The 19,039-nt window shown below is 51.7% G+C and overlaps 1 protein-coding gene across 3 annotated transcripts in view; it reads left to right on the plus strand.

The window, feature by feature from the left end:
- ECE1 (endothelin converting enzyme 1) overlaps positions 1–19,039 on the plus strand; it is a 113,236-nt gene that overhangs the window by 76,037 nt on the left and 18,160 nt on the right. For all 3 annotated transcript variants that reach the window (XM_045898518.3, XM_045898519.3, XM_045898516.3), the window contains 6 exons: positions 6,996–7,117; positions 8,612–8,758; positions 9,867–9,932; positions 10,983–11,174; positions 16,210–16,352; positions 17,592–17,706. In XM_045898518.3, the coding sequence (XP_045754474.1) occupies positions 6,996–7,117; positions 8,612–8,758; positions 9,867–9,932; positions 10,983–11,174; positions 16,210–16,352; positions 17,592–17,706 (785 nt within the window). The remainder of the gene's footprint in view (positions 1–6,995; positions 7,118–8,611; positions 8,759–9,866; positions 9,933–10,982; positions 11,175–16,209; positions 16,353–17,591; positions 17,707–19,039) is intronic.

Consider the following 19,039-nt stretch of genomic DNA (forward strand, 5'->3'; position numbering starts at 1 on the left):
ATATGGGGGTCCAGATATGTTTTTGAGTTCGTGTTTTTGTTTTCTTTGGGTAAATACCCAGAAGTGGAATTACAGGATCATAGGGTAGTTCTATTTTTCATTTTTTGAGGCACCTCCATACTGCTTTCCATAGTGGCTGTGCAATTTGCATTCCCGCCAACATTACACAAGGGTTTCTTTTTCTCTACATCCTCGCCAACATTTGTTCCTTGTCTTTTTGACACAAGCCATTCTAACAGGTGTGAGGTGATATTTCACTGTGGTTTTGGTTTGCATTTCTTGATGACTAATGATACAGAGCATCTTTTCATGTACCTGTTGACCGTCTATATGTCTTCCTTGGAAAAATGTCTGTTCAGATCGTCTGCCCATCTTTTAATTAGATTTTTTTCTTTGCTGTTGAGTTGTATGAGTTCTTTATATATTTTGGAAACTAGCCCCTTATCAGACATATGATTTGTAAATATTTTCTCCCACTCGGTAGGTTGTCTTTTCATCTTGTTGATGGTTTCCTTTGTTGTGCATAAGTTTTTTAGCTTGATGTAGTCCCACTTGTTTATTTTTGCTTCTGTTGCTTTTGCTTTTGGTGTCAAATTCAAAAAGTCATTAGCAAGACCGATGTCAGGGAGCTCACCACTATGTTTTCTTCTAGGAGTTTTATGGCTTGAGGTGTGATGTTCAAGTCTTTAATCCAGTTTGAGTTCATTTTTGTGTACGGCATGAGATAGTGGTCCAGTTTCATTTTGAGTGTGGCTGTCCAGTTTTCCCAACACTGCTTACAGAAGAGACTGTGCTTTCCCTGGCATATATTCTTGGCTCCTGAGTCATAAATTAATTAGCAATATATGCATGAGTTTATTTCTTTCTATCCTATTCCATTGATCTCTGAATGTGTTTTTCTTTTTTTTGTTAAGATTTTTTTTTAAAGATTTTATTTGTTTATTTGACAGAGAGAGATAGCGAGAGCAGGAACACAAGCAGGGAGAGTGGGAGAGGGAGTAGCAGGCTTCCTGCGGAGCAGGGAGGCCAATGTGGGACTCGTTCCCAGGACCCTGGGATCATGACCTGAGCCAAAGGCAGACGCTTAACGACTGAGCCACCCAGGCGCCCTCTGTGTCTGTTTTTATGACAATACCACAACGTCTTAATTACTATAGCTTTGCAATATAGCTTGAAGTCAGGGAGTGTGATGCCTCCAGCTTTGTTGTTCTTTCTTTCTTTCTTTTTTTTTTTTTTAAAGATTTTATTTATTTATTTGACAGAGAGAGACACAGCGAGAGAGGGAACACAAGCAGGGGGAGTGGGAGAGGGAGAAGCAGGCTTCCCGCGGAGCAGGGAGCCCGATGCGGGGCTCGATCCCAGGACTCTGGGATCATGGCCCGAGCCAAAGGCAGACGCTTAACGACTGAGCCACCCAGGCGCCCCGTTTGTTGTTCTTTCTTAAGATTGCTATGCCTAGGGGCACCTGGGTGGCTCAGTTGGTAAGGTCGTGATTGCAGGGTGCTGGGATCAATACCCCACCCCCCACGTCGAGCCCCACATTGAGCTCCATGTTCAGCAGAGTCTGCTTGTCCCTCTGCCCCTCCCTCAGCTCGTGCTCTTTCTCTCTCTCAATAAATAAATAAAAGCTCTCTAAAAAAAAAAAAGATTGCCGTGCCTATTCAGGGTCTTTTATGGTTCCACACAAATTTTAGTATTGTTTGTTTTATTTTTTTTTTAAGATTTTATTTATTTGAGAGAGAGAGCACAAGCAGGGGGAGGGACAGAGGCAGAGGGAGAAGCAGGCTCCCCGCTGAGCAGAGAGCCTGACAATGGTGTGGGGCTTGACCCCAGGACACTGAGATCATGACCTGAGCCAAAGGCAGATGCTTAACCGACTGAGCCACCCAGGTGCCCCTGTTGTTCTATTTCTGTAAAAAATGCCATCAGAATTTGATAAGGATTGCAGTGAATCTGTACCTTGCTTCAGGTAGTATGGACATTTTAACAGTATTGCCTCTTCCAATCTTTGAGCACAGAATATCTTTCCATTTATGTGTCTTCTCCAGTTTCTTTCACTAATATCTTGTAGTTTTCAATATACAGGTCTTTCACCTACTTGGTTAAATTTATTCTTAGGTATTTTATTCTTTCTGATGTAATTGTAAATGGGATTGTTTTCTTCATTTCTCTTTTTGATAGTTCATTATTAGTGTATAGAAATGCAACAGATTTTTGTGTATTGATTTTGTATCTTGCAACTTTAATGGATTTGTTTATTAGTTCTGACAGGTTTTTGGTGGAGTTTTTAGGGTTTTCTGTATATAATATCATGTTCTCTGCAAATAGTCACAGTTTTATTTCTTTTCTAATTTGGATGCCTTTTATTTCTTTTTCTTAACTAATTGCTCTATGACTCTCAGTGCTATGTTGAATAAAAGTGGCAAGAGTGGGCATCCTACTTTTTTTCTGATCTTAGAGGAAAAGCTTTTACCATTGAGTATGATGTTAGCTGTGGGCTTCTCATATATGGCCTTTACTATGTTAAGATACATTCCCTTTATACCCACTTTGTTGAGAGTTTTTATCATCAATGGATGTTGAATTTTGTCAGATGCCTTTTCTGCATCTATTGAGCTGATCATATGATTTTTATCCTTCATTTTGTTAATGTGGTACATTACATTGACTGACTTGTGAACACTGAACCATCCTTGCATCCCTGGAATAAATCCCACTCGATCATGGTGTATGATCCTTTTAATGGTTTATTGAATTCTGTGTGCTAATATTTTGTTGAGGATTTTTGCATCTGTGTTCATCAGAGATATTGGCCTATAATTTTCTTTTCCTGTGGTGTCTTTGGTTTTGGTATCGGGGTAATGCTGGCCTTGTAAAATAAGTTTAGAAGAATTCCCTCCTCTTCTGTCTTTTGGAAGAGTTTGAAAAAGATTGGTATTAACTCTTTGTTGAATGTTTGATAGAACTCTCGGTGAAGCTGTCTGGTCCTAGACTTTTATTTGTTGAGAGGTTTTTGATGACCAATTCAATCTCCTTACTAGCAATTGGTCTGTTCAGATTTTCTATTTCATCATGATTTAGTCTTGGTAGGCTGTATATTTCTGGGAGTTTATCCATTTTTTCTGTGTTGTCCAAGAAGAATACAAAAGATAATGCTATATATCTGTTAATGTACTGTATGTACACACAAAAGGGAAGGTGTTTCTGCTCCCTAAGAGCTAATTCTCTCCCCCTTTGGGGACAATATTATCCCTGTTGAGAATGCATGATATAGGGCCTTATGGGTAATTTTAAGGAATTTGTATATTCCAGAGCATATTAGTTTTTTTTTTTAGATTTATTTATTTATGTTAGTGGGGGAGGGGCAGAGGGAGAGGGGGAGAGAGTCCCTAGCAGACTCTGCACTGAGCATGGAGCCTGATATGAGGCTTGATCCCACAACCCTGAGAACACGACCTGAGCCGAAACCAAGTCAGACGCCCAACCAACTGCGCCACCCAGATGCCCCTCCAGAGGGTATTTGAACTCAAAGTAGTTCAAGACACTAGCTCTATAAACTCCACACCCAGGGTTCCCCCAGTGCCTGCAGGCCATAGGTATCCTATGGGAGAAGACTAAGGAGAGGAGGTAGGAGGATATGCTGGGGATTGTCCCAGCGGGCTCCATGAACCAGAGAGAAGCAAGGGGAGCATGGAGGAGCTTGACCTCCCAGAGCTCCTGCCCCAGCCAATGTCCGTGTGGGAATACAGGGGGTGTGAACGTCAGTTCCTGATGAGGCCTACACTCCTGTCCCTTCCTGCCCCACCTGCCTCATTTCCTCCCCGTGCCAGTCTCTGTCAGGCACTGACCTCGTCACCCTCTCAACGCCCAGAAATGGCCTCCTTCCTCGTCAGAAGTGACACTGGACTCTGTTCTTCGAGCAAACGCTACTGAGGGCTACCCTGTGCCCTCCGGGTACAGCCAAAGAAACAGGGACGACTGGGACACGAACTAGTGGGTGAAGCGGCCCAAGTACAGCCCCCCACGTCCACTCCACGTGGAGCTCAGCTTTCAGCCCAGAGTTCAGGCAAGGGTTCCCTGGGCTTCCCCTGCCATTCTTTCTCAGGCCCTCCTGGACTTTGTCCTCAGAGCTCTCGCCCTCCCTGCAATCAGATGCTTTGTGATCATCTTATTGCTGTCTGTCTCACCCACCAGGCCTCATGTGGACAGCCATCCATGTGGCCTGCTGCATTCTCCCTCCAGCCCAGCAGCCACCAAACCATAGGAATTCAATAAACCTTTGTGGGAGAACAAGTGGACGTGAGATCCAGGGTGTGGAGCTCAGAGGAAGTTTGAACTGATCAGGAGCAGCTTCTCAGCTAAGGAGAGAGGGGGCGGGTGCTTGAAGGACACATTCAAGTGATAATGCAGGGATTCTCTTGGGGCAAGATGGATGCCTGGAACTCCTTCTAATGAGCACGGGCAGGCCTTTCCCGGAGCCTTTTTTGGGCCTCTTATCTCAGTGGCCTTGGGCAATGGGGGAGGGAGATGCCAGACCATGGGCCAGAGCACACAGAGCACACTCCCCCGACTCTGGCCCTGGCATTTCAGGGTCATGGCCAGAGCCGCATGTGGAGGGTGAGATGCTGCTTCCAGGCTCGAGCAAGCAACGATGATTCTTGTGCTTTCCCTTCTAAGAGCCTAGCTGCTGGGAGCCATTGTCAGAGAAATGAGGCTCCTGGGCGGGGGTTGGAAACTCCCCCTTTGCTTTCCCTGCATCTCTGCTTCCTGAGTCTGAGGAGCAGGGAGAAGTCCAGCTCTCCCCATTTCTGCCCTCCCCTCCGGGAGGCCCCCTCTCATGCTCTGGAGGGGCATGGGGGACACACAGGTGTTTCCAGGCCTCAGCAGCATGGCAGCCTGTGGTTCCCAGGACTGTGTGTGCCCTCCAGAGCCCCTTGTCACTCAGGCCCCTCGACCTCTGTCTCCCTCGGGATTCTCCTTCCTGTCTCTGCATCTCCCTTCAGACTAACCCAGGCTGGTCCCAGGCCCTCTTTAGGGCTGTCAACCTGACTTCAGCAAGATGGGGGTAGATGCTCTCTGCCCAGAGAAAACCATGATGCTGGTTATGGTAAGAATTGGGGGGAGGGCAGGTGGCTCTTGGGACAAGGGCTGGGAGAGCCGAAGTGACCTCATGTCCTTTGCACCACGAGTCACACCGAACGGGTATTTTTTCTCCAGACAGCATGCCCTTCTATGCTTCTTATGTCTCCCTAAACTCTCCAACTCCCTCCAAACCTGGGGCCCTTTCCCTGCATTTCTACCTGGTGAATAACTTCATACCTTTAAAAGAACTGCCTTGGGGTGCCCTAGGTCTAGCTCAGTCCATGGAGCACGTTAACACCTGATCTGGGTATTGTGAGTTTGAGCCCCACATTGGGCGTAGAGACTACTAAAAATAAATTTTAAAATTAAAAAATAAATGAAAGAACTGGCTCAGAACTAGAGCCCCCCTGACCCCACACTGTGCCACCGAAGGGTGTGACTTTTCTCTGGGTTCCACAGCCATTTGCATTAACTAAAGCATTTTCGTGTCTCCGGGTCATTTCTTTGCTTGAATGTGTTCACCATTAGACTATGAGCTCCCTGGAGGCAGAGAACGAGCAGGTCTTTTTCATGTCTATAAAACTCCTAGCCCAGCCCAGTGCCTGGCACTTGGTAGGTGCTCCATGCTGGGGCCCTCGTGAAAGAGCATCCCAGGAGAGGCTCCAGGGGAAAGATGGCCTCTGGGAAAGGCCTTGAAGGCTGTAGGGTTTCAACAGTGTCCCATACAGGAAGGGCCAGGATGAGCTTTTCCTTTATGTGTTTGCTTGTTTGGTGTCTGTGTCCTCACGCTAGAAAGGAAGCTCCGTGGGGACAGGGACGTTGTCTTTTGTGTCCCCGAAGCTTGTGCAGTACCTAGCACAGAGTAAGCATCTGGTATCTATTTAGTGGATGAGTGGATAAGGTTCTGCCAGAAAAGTCTTTGTGGAGAAGGTGGGGTTTGGCGGGGGGTGGGGGTGGGGGTCTTCGAAGGAAGCAAAGGAAGGAATTTCTGGGTCCAGGAGAAGTGAATTTGAAATGAGGAAAAGTGGCTGGAGCAGGGAGGAAGGAGGTCGCCGGGGAGGGAGCAAGTGGACAGAATTGAGGGGGTCAGGGACCCAGGCATGATCCGGAGCAGAGCTCTGAGACAAAGGCTCAGGCACAGGAGCCCCGGCACACAGTAGGCCCTCCATGGCCTGAACAGGCATGTAGTAGGTCCTTCGTGACCTGAACAGCAGGAAGTGGTCGCCTTCATGGGCACAGGCAGGAGTATAGGAGTATAGGAGTGTGGCCCTCAGCGGGCGGCACCTGGACCAGACCACCAAGGACAGGGAGAAGGGGATGACCGAAGTCTCCCAGGTGTCCTGGTGTAAGGATGGGGATGCTGGCTGCTGAGTTAGGAAGAGAAATGGCAACAGCACTCTGAATCAACTGTAAGTCTGATGAACAAGGCCGGCCCCCTAGAGGAAGAAGGGCAAAGTAAACTAGCGCATGAGGCCTTGGAAGCTTCCATTCAGCTCCAATCTATCGCAAGAGAGGTCGTCTGGGATCTGAGAACAAAGACAGGCCTCCGTCCCGCACACCAGGCAAGGGTGTCTGGGCCACGCACTGGCCAGCCGGGGAAGCAGGGCCGGTCCAGCTGGGTGGCCCGTGCTGCCAACCAACGGACACATCATCAAACCTGACTGGCAGACAGGGACAAACATAGTATGCTCTTCCTATTTGCACTCAGCAAAAATTAGGAAGCACCTCAGTCTGCCAGGCTCTGTCCAGGCAGTCACACCTGCTGTGGCTAAGGCCTTGCCGCTATCCCGATAGGCAGAAATCCTTGGGTTTTTTTACAGCTGAGCACACCGAGGCTCCCAGAAGGACTCCCCCAGGGCCACGCACTGAGCAAATGGGGGCAGGTCGCAAACTGCTATCTCCTGTCATTCCAGAAAACTCCACGGCCAGCGTGAGCGAGGCAGAAAGGAAGGCCCAAGTATACTACCGTGCATGTATGAACGAAACCAGGATCGAGGAGCTCAAGGCCAAGCCCCTGATGGAGCTGATTGAGAAGGTGAGTTCCTGGAGCCGGCTTTCCTGGCTCTCTCCTGGCCTGTGCCCACCGGCCTGCCCCCTTCTCAGGAACCGCTGGGGCCGGGCTACCTCACACCCCCAGCTGCCTCACCCAGCTGCACTGTAGAACCTGTCCAGGCTGAGTGTGTCTGAGTGCGTGTGTGTGTGCGTGCATGTGCGTGTGCTCATGTGCACACACACGTCTCTGCAGGTGGGAATCTATTTGTGGGCGGTATGTGTCAGCATCGTTGTGGATGTCTGTCACGTGTGTGTGGGTCTCTGCATCTGTGTGTGGGATAGAGGCCATATTTACAGAGAAAATGTTTCTCTACCTTGCTGCTTCCTTTTCCCTCGAGGGCGTGTCTGTGTGTAAGGAGGGGTATGTTCCAGGAGGACCAACAGAGAATCTTGGATCGGAAGCAGAAACTCCCCCTGTGAGGAGGACCCCACTTACCCCCAGGCCTCCCCATCCTCCCGCAGGGGAGGAGTCGTTCTTGCCGAGCATCTCCCAGTCGGCCTTGGATGGACTCTTGGGGTGGGGGGCGCCCACAGCTGGCCACGCTGCCGGTCATCCACAGAGGGTGGCCGTGGATGTTTTCTGCCTGTCCCATGCTCCCTCAACGCCCCGCCTTGTAGCTTGGCTCTGGGAAGGCATCGCAGCAGGGTCGGGAGCTGTGGGCACTGGGGATTGGACAGTCGTCCCCTCTGGCACAGGCGCCACCTGCCAGTGTGGGCCAAGCCAAGGAGACTGAGGAGATCAGAGAAATCCCAGCTCTGGGGCGCTGGCTGGCTCAGTCAGTAGAGCCAGCGACTCTCGATCTCGGGGTTATGAGTTTGAGCCCCACGTAAGGTGTGGAGCCTACTTGAAAAATAAATCCCAGCTCTGAGAGAAACTAGCGACCACTGTTTATCAACCTTTTATTTTTTTAATTTTTTTAAAAAAGATTTTATTTATTTGACAGAGTGAGCATAAGCAGGGGGAGCGGCAGGCAGAGGGAGAGGGCGAAGCAGGCTCCCCATTGAGCAAGGAGCCCGATTCAGGACTCAGTCCCAGGACCCTGGGATCATGACCTGAGCCGAAGGCAGACGCTTCACCGACTGAGCCACCCAGGCGCCCTTTTATCAACGTTTTTAAAAAAATATGGTGCTCCCATAAGCACAGTTGATTTATGCTTTAATAGAAATCATATCACGTGATTCAGCATGCGACCGGTGAACAGGGTGCGGGAAAAGTCTCCTTCCCATCCCATCCCCGAGAGCCGCTGCTACGTGGATTCCTTGGATTGCTTATTCAGGATCGGTCTCGCTCCAGGCAGCGTCTCCTGTGTGCTGGTCAGAAACTCTGATGAAGACCATCCCTTTCATTTGCTCTTGAGACTCAGAGAGGTCAGATGACCGCTCCAGGGTCACAGGGCTGGTCAGTGGCAGGAGCAGAATTCACGCTGGGGTCTCCCTGCCACCTCATCACCTCGCTGTTCCCTCTCCCTCCCCACAGCTAGGGGGCTGGAACATCACCGGGCCCTGGGACAAAGACAACTTCCAGGACACTCTGCAGGTGGTCACCTCTCACTACCGCACCTCCCCCTTCTTCTCTGTCTATGTCAGTGCTGACTCCAAGAATTCCAACAGCAACGTGATCCAGGTGAGCCGGCCTGGAACCCTAGGAAGAGGAATGGGCATGTTTTGAGTTTCCCCTCATGACCTGTTTTGAGTTTTGCAAGCGCCAGAGTAGGGGCAGACTTGCCCTGGGTGACAGGCTCCTGGTTTCTGAGCCTTGGTTATTTCTGGAGTCTCTGAACCATGAGATTCTTATAGGCGAGAAGTCATGAAAGAGCAGGCCACCATTTTCGGGGGTGGGATGGGGAGCGGGGGGAGGGGGCGGTCACCAAGGCACAGGTGCATCTCCGGGATTCTGATTGGTCACTGTGGGCCCCAAGAGTGATGTCAACTCCTAGACACAGCTAAAGCCACCTCCTGGTCCCCCAGCCTCAGCCCCCGGCCTCTGTGGCTCTGCTGGGAATGGCTCTGAGTCCATCTCTTCCGGCCAGAGCCTGCCCTACTTTGTGTCGGCACACCCAGGGAAGCCCCCGACTGCCCAGCCTCAGATGCAGAAGCCAGGAGCCCAGGCTGGGCTGAGGTTCCCACCCAGCGCTGTGTCTCCCTCATCGCGTGACCTCGGACAAGTGCCTCCACCTCTCTGAGCCGCAGTTTCCTTACCAATCACAGGAACTGTAGAAGCACCAGGGTGTGGCCACAAGGCTCTGCTAAGTTGCTAGTCAGGAATTGACCCTCCCCTACCTGCCAGACCCTCAGCACATCCTCTCCTGGCTATGTCTCCTTGAATCCTCGTTCCAGCTCTGAGGGTGAGATTCTAGTTCCCCAATTTTCCAGAGAAAGAACCGGAAGATCAGAAAGCTTCAGTAACTTGACTAAGGCTATGCCGGGTGTGAGTAGCTCTTAACCACTGCACCATCTTGGGAACTGTTTTGTTAAGTGGAGGCACGGGGCCAAGCCTAGGAGGGGCTTAGTGAGGAGGGTGGCTCTGACCCTTCGGAAGGGCCCAGAATCCCTGTGCTTGGGCAGGTATGCAGCCAGACATGTGCCTGTCCCCACCCTGGGGCCTCCGCAACCAGCTTCTGCTTCTGCTGGGGCCAGGCTGGTCCCGCATTGCCATGTACCGGCTGTCCCCACAGTGGACCGTGTACACGTGTGACAGGAGCACCCCCTCACTCCTGTCTTCCTCTCTCCAGGTGGACCAGTCCGGCCTGGGCTTACCCTCAAGGGACTATTACCTGAACAAAACTGAAAATGAGAAGGTGAGTGTGATTCAGAGGCAGTGGCCCCCAGCCCACACCCCACGACGTTTTACCCCGTTGATGTCCCCTCAGTGCCCACACCTGTGTGGGTCTTCAAAGCTGGAGTTGCACAGAGGTGTCACTTACCTGGTGGGTGCTGGGCAGTCCCTGGCAGGGGAGGGGACCCCCCCCACCTCCGGCTGGCTGTTTCACATTCAGGCGTTGTGGGCACAAGAGGCAGGGACAGGTGTCAGAGCAAGACAACAGTAATGGCTGCTGTCATTTGTGGGTGCCAGACCTCTCATATACTCACCTCTGGCCCTCCCGGTAACCCTTCAGGTACAGAACATCTCTGAACCTCGTTCACCTCATCTGCCACGTGGGCATTATCTTTACCTTGCCTTTTACAGAAGAGAGAGAGCAAGGCTCAGAGACGCTAAGTGACCCACTCAAGGTCCCACAGTGGTGAGGCTGGGATTCTTGTCGAGACCCGCTAACTCTGAAACCCATGCGTCTCACGATGCCCCGGGGAAACCTCTCCTGAGGTTCATCATCTCTCCCTGCACTATCTGCCCCCTTGTACTGAGCAGGTACCTGCTCAGTGCCCACTGCTGGGGGGATAGTTGTGACTAAGACGGGCATGGTCCCCACCCCACGGGGCTTGGAGTCTAGCAGGGAAGGGGGACATTAACTAACTAACCACCCAGTAGGAGGCATAGTGACAAATTGTGATAGCTCCAGGGTGAGCTGAGAAAGTTGAACACGGCAACCTAATTCAGATCTGGGGACACAGTAGAGAAGCGCAGCTCAGAAAAAATGTGTTCTAAGAACTGGAAGATGGTCTGTTGGTAACTTTCACGTGCCGAGCATCCAAGATGGGGTGTGGGCCGGGACCACAGGGACCCACCTGCCGGGGACGTGTGGGCTTTGTCCTGAGTGCTAGAGCCAGGACCACCCCTGCAGTGGGTTGGCAGTGGCTTCCTGCGCTGGGCTGGCCCTGCCCCGCCTGCCACCCTTGTCCAGTAGGCCATGGGTGGCAGCACTGACATAGAGTGGGTGCCCGGCCCACAGGTGCTGACGGGATACCTGAACTACATGGTCCAGCTGGGCAAGCTGCTCGGTGGAGGGGACGAGGACGCCATCCGGCCCCAGATGCAACAGATCCTGGACTTTGAGACGGCGCTGGCCAACATTACCATCCCCCAAGAGAAGCGCCGGGACGAGGAGCTCATCTACCACAAAGTGACCGCTGCCGAACTGCAGGTAACATGGAGCCCGGGACAGGCCCAGGGCTTCAGGACATAGGGCACTGGGCTGGGGTTTTTGTACCCACTTCATCAGATCCTCGGAACAACCCTATGAAGCAGGGATGGTTGTTAGCCCAGTTTGCAGATGGGAAAACTGAGGCTCAGTGAGATTCAGTTACCTGCTGGAGGCCACACAGCTTTTCCATAACAGCATTTACCTGGGGATAATCGCTCACACTGATTGGCCATTTCCAGTCTCAAGCCCCAGCCCCAGTCACATTGAGCCCGGTGCACAGCAAACAATAGCTGTGAGGGGTGGGTTCTGTATTCACTTCTCCCTTTTCCAAAACAGGAGGTTGAGTGACATGTTCAAGGCCCTGAGGCTCCCTGAGTATCAGGCAGAGCTGGGGCTAAGGGCAAGAGGGCCACTTGTGGGTGTCAGCTGCCCCTGAGGTCCCCAGAGAAGTTGGCATCGGGGTGAGCGGTGCTGTGTGGTTGTTACAGAGATCAGCAGACCATTGGCTGCCATCTGGCACTGTTTTTCCGCCCTGAGGCCCAGCAGTTGGAGGAGATGCTGTTTGTGCGATGCAGTTTGGTTTGCTCGAGCCGCCTGCTTCTCCCAGGAAGGGCCCCCGCGTTCGCCCAGCCCCCCGCCCCCAGCGGCCATGGTGCCGGCTGACTACCCCAAGAGTGGCAGAGAAGACACGGTAGCCCTGAGCATCTCCGCCCCGGCATGGCTTCCAGCTTCGACCCCTGGGCACCCTGTCACATGGCTTTTCCCTTTTCCTCCTCCCTCCCTGCTGCAGAGCTGCCAGGGTGGGGAAGACATTAGCGGAGGGACGAGCCCTGGGCTTGGGGTCAGAAGACTGTTCTGGCCCAGCCCCACAATGAGCTGTGTGACCCTGGGCAAGTCACACGACCCCCCTCTTCGCACCTCGACTTCCTTCCTTGTAAAATGGGGCTTTGCTCGCTCCTTCGCACCTGCTGTGTTCCAGAACGCAGAGACAGATGAGGGGCAGCCCCTGTCCCCATAAGGGGCAGTGGTTCTTTACTCTGGCCACAGGGTTCTTTGAGAACAAGTTGGAAACTATGAAGTGTCTCCCAGAGGAACTGGGCATATGTAGATATGTAGATATAAAAAATTATGTCTAACATCTAAAGATTAAGTCCTGGATCCCTGTCCTCCAAAAGAATCTCTACCTGGGACTTCATTTTATAAACTGACATGCACAATTCAAACGTATTATAGTAATCATTAGTATTATTCCTTTGTTGGTGGTGATGCCTGCCCACGTCTCCAGCACTTAACCTTATTTGATTCCTTCTAACCTAGGACAGAGACTATCTTGCTGTTCCCTGGTATCTGGAAATTTGTTCTCTTCCTATACCCCAGGTGACTCTAGGAAAGGTGCACCAGCCTTCACAGTATGGCTAGCCCCACCAGAATACAGAGTGGTTCAAGGCTAGCCCTCAGCAGAGTCTGAATTCAGAGCCCTGAATCAAACATCCTTCTGTTGCTTCTCTGGAGGGGCCTGAGGACCTTCTCTTTCCTCTCTAGGACCTTCCACATCAGAAGTTGTTTGGGAATGAGCCCTATTCTCTGCTCTAAATTCTCCAGCTGAGATAAAGTCTGATAGCATCTTTCTTTTCTCTTATTTGCAAGCCTACTTGAGCTGGTTGGTTGGTGACCAGCAGTACCCTTTGGCTGCAGGTCTGGAAAATAGAGCCGACTGGTATGCCCCAAAGGATTTGAGTCACAAGGAGAATGTCCTGGTCAGTTAAAACAGCCATTTCCATGGAGACAGATCGAGGCACACATGTCTAAGTTAGGCGTTCACTAAAGCAAGATTGAAAATGTGAACATTCTGGTATTCAACACGCACCTTATCTGGGGTTGTGGGACTTTACCTGCACAGAACACCTGTTCTGCCTAAAGAAACAGGCTGTTAAGTACACAGGGATTTATCACCCCCTGATGGCTGTGCCCTGATCAGAGGGTTCCAGTCGCCTGCAGTTTGTAAAGCTCTCATTAAATGCATAAACAATGACATTCTGTAAACTTGGTGAATTTCCCAGGTGCCTTTGCTAGCCGGTCATGCAAGCAGGTGTCTCTCCGTGCCGAGCCCCATTTGACTATCTCACCTGGACCCCCGCCCCCCGTTTTGCAGCCCGGAAATGTTATGGAGAAGCCCCAGAGGTTGACCTGCCTGAGGGGCTCCTGCCAGGAGGAGAGAGCAAATGGACAGGCTAGGGTAGGGAGAGAGGCAGCTCACGTTGGATGAGCAGGCCATCCCCACGAGGTCCAGAGCAGCCGACCGTGGGGGGTGGGGGCCGGAGAATTATCGTCCCCGTCTCAGGGAAAGGCTCCAGAATGGCTCGAGCTCCCAGAACTGGTTCATGGTGGGGACTCTGATCCAAGTCTTCTCGCTCCGAGACTCCCTTGGGTCATCTTACTGCCGGGCAGGCCGGGATGTGCCGGGCCCACTGGGCTCTGCTCTGCCCAACCGTGTGGGTAGTTTGCGGTGGGTCACGGTGTGAACACAAACACCCCCCCCCCCGGCCCCACCAAGAGCCAGCATGTCACTGCCTGTGGGAGCTGCCCTCCTCTGTCCTCTGAGGTCCTTGCTCTCCAGCAGCTGAGCTGCCCTTTGAAACCGGAGAGGTAGGTGAGCCTGGCTATTAGACACGCCCAGTCACTGGTTAACTATGTGACCTCAGGAAGGGTCACCTTAGCTCATCTGCGGAGTCAGTATCTGGTAAGTGGAGGGTTTTATGACTGCTCTCACTGAGGACATCATAGGGATTTACCAGCAGGTTATAGATTCATCTGATGTTATGGTTTGATTTTACATTTTTTTTTTAAAGATTTTATTTATTTATTTGAGAGAGAGAGACTGAGAGAGCACATGAGAGGGGGGAGGGTCGGGAGGGTCAGAGGGAGAAGCAGACTCCCTGCCGAGCAGGGAGCCCGATGCGGGACTCGATCCAGGGACTCCAGGATCATGACCTGAGCCGAAGGCAGTCGCTTAACCGACTGAGCCACCCAGGTGCCCTGATTTTACATTATTGATCGATCTTACCATCTGAAAGCCATGTCTAATGTGTCTCTCACTGCCTTTGTCTTCCATTTTGCCCTTTCTCAAGGGAATAGAGAATAGAATTTGGACTCATTCAACCCAGACCCACTGCTGGGAGACCTTGAGCATGATGACAATAGCTAATATCGATTGAGGATTGAGTGGTTGTTACGTAGCAGATACCATTTAAGTGACTGATGCAGATAAGCACTTTTGCTGTATCACACAGTGTGTGTAGTTCGGAAAACACTGCATTCTGGAGAATCACAGGACAAGAAATTTACTAAAAATAACAAGACATATGGGAAAAACAGGACTTAGAGTTCCGGTCATCTGCAGTTTATGAAGCTCTCGTTAATTGTATAAACGCTCACAATTAGATTCAAAAGTTGGGCAACTTTAAGGACATGATGCTCAGTGAAATAAGCCACTCACAAAAAGACAAACGCTGTATGGTTCCATTTATATGAGGTAGCTAGAGCCGTCCAATTCACAGAGACGAAAAGGAGAATAATGCTTCCTGGGGGCTGAAGAGATTATTGTTTAATAGGTGTAAGTTTCCATTTTGCAAGATGAAATCTGGAGATGGATGGTGGTGGTGGTTGCCCAAGAGTGTAAACGTACTTAAGGACTGGACTGGGCACTTAAAAATGGTTAAGAGGGTACATTGTATGTTTGTATGTCTTATCACAATTAAACCCAAAAGTTGTGCAAGTTTGTAATCAAAGCAATAATTGGAACCTGGAGAGAGAGCTCAGTGTGAGTGGAGGCTGCCCAGTGGGAAGGGGAAAGTCTGGCTGTGGACACAGAGACTCTGCAGACAGATGAGCCCTGGGCAGTGGGGCCGCCATTAGGTGGGCCGAGAGCAAGCTAGCTGTTCCAAGCTGCAAGGTACCCCAAGCCCGCCAGTGCCTCTTTGGGGGAGCGAGCTCCGTTGGCAGGCGCTCATTTTAAATTATGTTAAAATAGAGCTGACCAGGGGCATCTGGGTGGCTCAGTCAGTTAAGCATCCGACTCTTGATTTTGGCTCAGGTCATGATCTGAGGGTCAGGAGATCGAGCCCTGCATTGGGCTTCCTTCACAAGCTCAGCGCTGAGTCTGCTTAGGATTCTCGCTCTCCCTCCCTCTCTCTGCCCCTCCCCCCATAAATAAATAAATAAAATCTTATTTTAAAAAATGGAATTGACCAGCTTCCTGTGCATCAGCTGAGCTGAGGGCTTTTCCTTTCTTGCTGAAGGTTGTCCTTCTGAGCTTGCTTTTTCAGATCCCATGCCTGAGAAAAATCACCTGTGGACCAAAGCGTTGACACTTTATACCGCTGTCGTTCTTGAATTTAGCAGTTATATAGACTAAATCGCATAGAAGCTAATTGGTATTACAGAAGGACATGCTGAGTAGAACAGACAGCATTAACCCGTTTAATCCTTACACCAAGCCTCCGAGGTGAGTTCTATTACGATGAGGCAACCACTTTTCAGATGTCACCCCGAGGCACAGAGAGGTTCATCCACTTACTCAATAAGTAAGAGAGCTGGAATATGAACCCAGGCAGTTTGGCTCCAGATGCTCCACAGTTTTCCATTATAGGCCTGTCTGGACTCAGTTTCTTCATCCCTAAAGTGGGGATAATGGTACCTACCACCTAGGCCTGTCCTGAGGTCCAACTCAGAGAAGACGTGGGAGTCCTTTGCAATGGCGTCTGGCACAGGAGGGCTTGATGAACGGGCAGCTACTGCTGCCATCCCCGTGTCCCCTGTGTTCCGTCCCAGCTCCATTGCAAGTTGGAGTTGGTGTTTGGCTCCTTAGAGTTCTGTCTCCAGCATCTCTGATGGAAGCCAGGCAGGCTGAGTGTGGTATCTGCCCAGTGCCCGGTGCCCTGTCGGTGCCCAGCTCTTTGGAGGCACGATGGCGCCTTCTAGGGAAGAGCACCCTGGAGGCAGCTCAGCTGCAGTCACCCTGTCTCTTCCCTTCCAGGCCTTGGCGCCTGCCATCAGCTGGCTGCCCTTTCTCAACACCATCTTCTACCCCGTGGAGATCAATGAGTCCGAGCCCATTGTTGTCTACGACAAGGAGTACCTGGGGCAGGTGTCCACCCTCATCAACAACACGGACAAATGGTAAGGGACGGCCAGCGGCCTGGCACCCTGCCTCTCGCAGCCAGCCCTTGGGGTCCCACACCGCCCTGCTCTTCTTGGGGCCAGACGGGCAGGGGCAGCGGGGGACAGACTGACTCAGGGGAGTGGGCTCTGGGGAGAGGCAGCCCGTTCGGATCCCAGCCCCTCCACCCACCAGCTCTGTAGCCTTGGGCAAGTCTCTCGCCCTTTCTCGGGTTCAGGCTCATGTCATAAACTGGGGATGGAAATAGCACCTACCCTGTGAGGATGTGAGAACCGAGTGAGGGAATGACACGGAATGGGGCTCGATGTTCGCTGATATTTGTAGGTACTATTTATGATTTTTTAAATAATTTTAAAGATTTGTTGTGGAGGTTTTTGAAAACTACAGACAAAATAGGAAAAAATTAGTATTACCCAGACACTACTGTTGATTCTATGGGGTGTGTATGTGTGTGTTTGTAAAGAAGAGAAAGTGTATATGTGTGTGTGTATGTGTGAGAGAGAGAGAGAGGGAGGTGAATTTTCTAATACGTGGGTCCTTTTTGTCCCCATCCTTGTGACCACATGGGTAATCTGCTTTTCCCTTGACCTTCATCAAAAGCATTTTCCCCATGTTACCCCGCACTCCCTGTGGACCTCATTCTGCGTGGCTCTGCATCCTTCCATCAAGTATACGTGTGATTATGGACTCACTCCTACCCCTACTGTCACACATTTAGGTTGGTTCCAGTTCGAGGCTAGATGCTCACTGTTGTGAGCACCTCTTGGTGCTAAGGTGATTTCCTTGCAAAGGTGGCAATAGGCACGGATGATTCTCTGGGTCCTGAGGGGAGGGGGCAGTGAGCTCACTTTCCTGCCCCTCCTGTTCTGAGCCCCCCCCCCCCATCTCTGGCCTTCTGGCTGGGACATCTCAGAGCTCCTCCCTGCTCCAGCCCAGTAGCACACCCCAGTCTCCATGCTGCCTCACGGCTCCCAGACAAGAGGCAGCTATGTGCCAAACACAAGTCACTGCACTAGGCACTGAGGGGTGTTCAGAGAGGACCCAGGCTCTGCCTTGAAGAGCTGACATTCTATGTGCTTAGTGAGCAGTAACCCATCAAACTGGGGCGGGGGCGGGGGGGGGAAGAGCCTGCGATCCAAAGGCCAGGTTTGAGCGCCCCCTAAAGGTCAGCCTGGGAAGTGCTGTGATGCTTCCCCTCTCTGGGCCCTTCTGAGCTGTCTGATCTCCTCTTGCCCCAGCCTGCTAAACAACTACATGATCTGGAACCTGGTACGGAAGACAAGTTCCTTCCTTGATCAGCGCTTTCAGGATGCCGACGAGAAGTTCATGGAAGTCATGTATGGGACCAAGAAGGTGAGCCTGTTCCAGTGCATTCCCTTTCACCTGCTGAGCACCTACTGTGTGCCAGGCCCTGGGTTGGAGGCTCTTGCGACCTCGGTGTCCCCCAGAGCCGTGGAACTTGTGAGGGAGGTAGAGGGTAGGCAGAGAATGGAGAGGGCCTCTGAAGGGGTCCACTCGGATGTCCTTGGGCACAAGGGCTAGATCTAAGCTAGTTGGAGGTGGACAGAAGCTTCCAGAAGGAAATGATTATGCTGGGTCTTACTGGGTAAAGAGGAGTCTTAGAGGGGCACCTGGCTGGCTCAGTTGGAAGAGCATGCATCTCGGGGTCATGAGTTTGAACCCCAAGTTGGGTGTAGAGGTTACTTAAATTTTAAAAAAAAGAGGAATCTTAGAGATTTAGCTTCTTTACAGCAAAAGGTGCCTTCTGTTCTCTCTCTTCCAACCCCTTTTCAATGATGTTGATAATAAACACTTTCCTCTAACTCATGTGATCTTCATATCCCTGTGAGCTGGATGTGATCATCACCCCTGTTTTATACAGGGGACCCCCAGTCATACTGCTCCTTCCCCATAAACACAAAACCCTTGGTGTAGCCCCTGGTTCATGGTAAGACTGCACAGATGCTCCCGGCTGTTACCCTCTTAGGCTGACCAGGTGGTCTCCACTCTCCTTCAGATGTCCCCACCATGACCCCTGGCAGTCCATTCTTCCAGAAGTCCCAGGGCTCCAGGACCCTCACTCCCTCCCTCAGGACCCCACCCCAGATAGGAAGCTCCCAGGCCACTTCACTCTTTCTCCAAGAAGGTGACTGTCCCCTCTCATTTGTGCAGCCAACAGACAGGACAGGAGTCCCATGTGGGAACACGGAGACAAGTGAGGTGGGGTCTGTGCCCCAAGGGTCCACACCCCTGCAAGAGGTCCTCAGATGTGCTGATGGGGCACACCAAGTCAGGGCCCCAGTGGGGTGCCCCAGCAGGAGAGCAGTGGAGGCAGGGGTGCTAAGCCCGCCCAGTGCACCCTGCCCCACCCGGAATGGCAGCTAGCCAGACCCCAGGGGACAGGCAGAGCTGGCCCTAGCCTGCCCCTGCCCCTGTGGCCCTTCCCAGAGCCAGTGGCGGGGACAGAGCCAGATAAAGACTGGCAGAGAATGATAAGATGTGGGCTCCTGCCTCCGGTCCCGGGGTCCATCCTGCGAAGAGTTTCCCTTTTCTGTCCCATCCCCATGTACACCCACCTGTGGCAGGAAGGGGACTGAGGGAGAATGTGGCTGGGAATAAGCGCTGCTTCTGAGGGCACCACGGGGCCTCAGCCACGAGAGCCGCCTGCCTTCCTGCTCCCCCTGCA

Source organism: Mirounga angustirostris, unplaced genomic scaffold (genome assembly GCF_029215605.1).
Source record: "Mirounga angustirostris isolate CCGP_5_RB_7025 unplaced genomic scaffold, mMirAng1.0.hap1 SCAF_4, whole genome shotgun sequence".
Lineage (NCBI taxonomy): Eukaryota > Metazoa > Chordata > Mammalia > Carnivora > Phocidae > Mirounga > Mirounga angustirostris.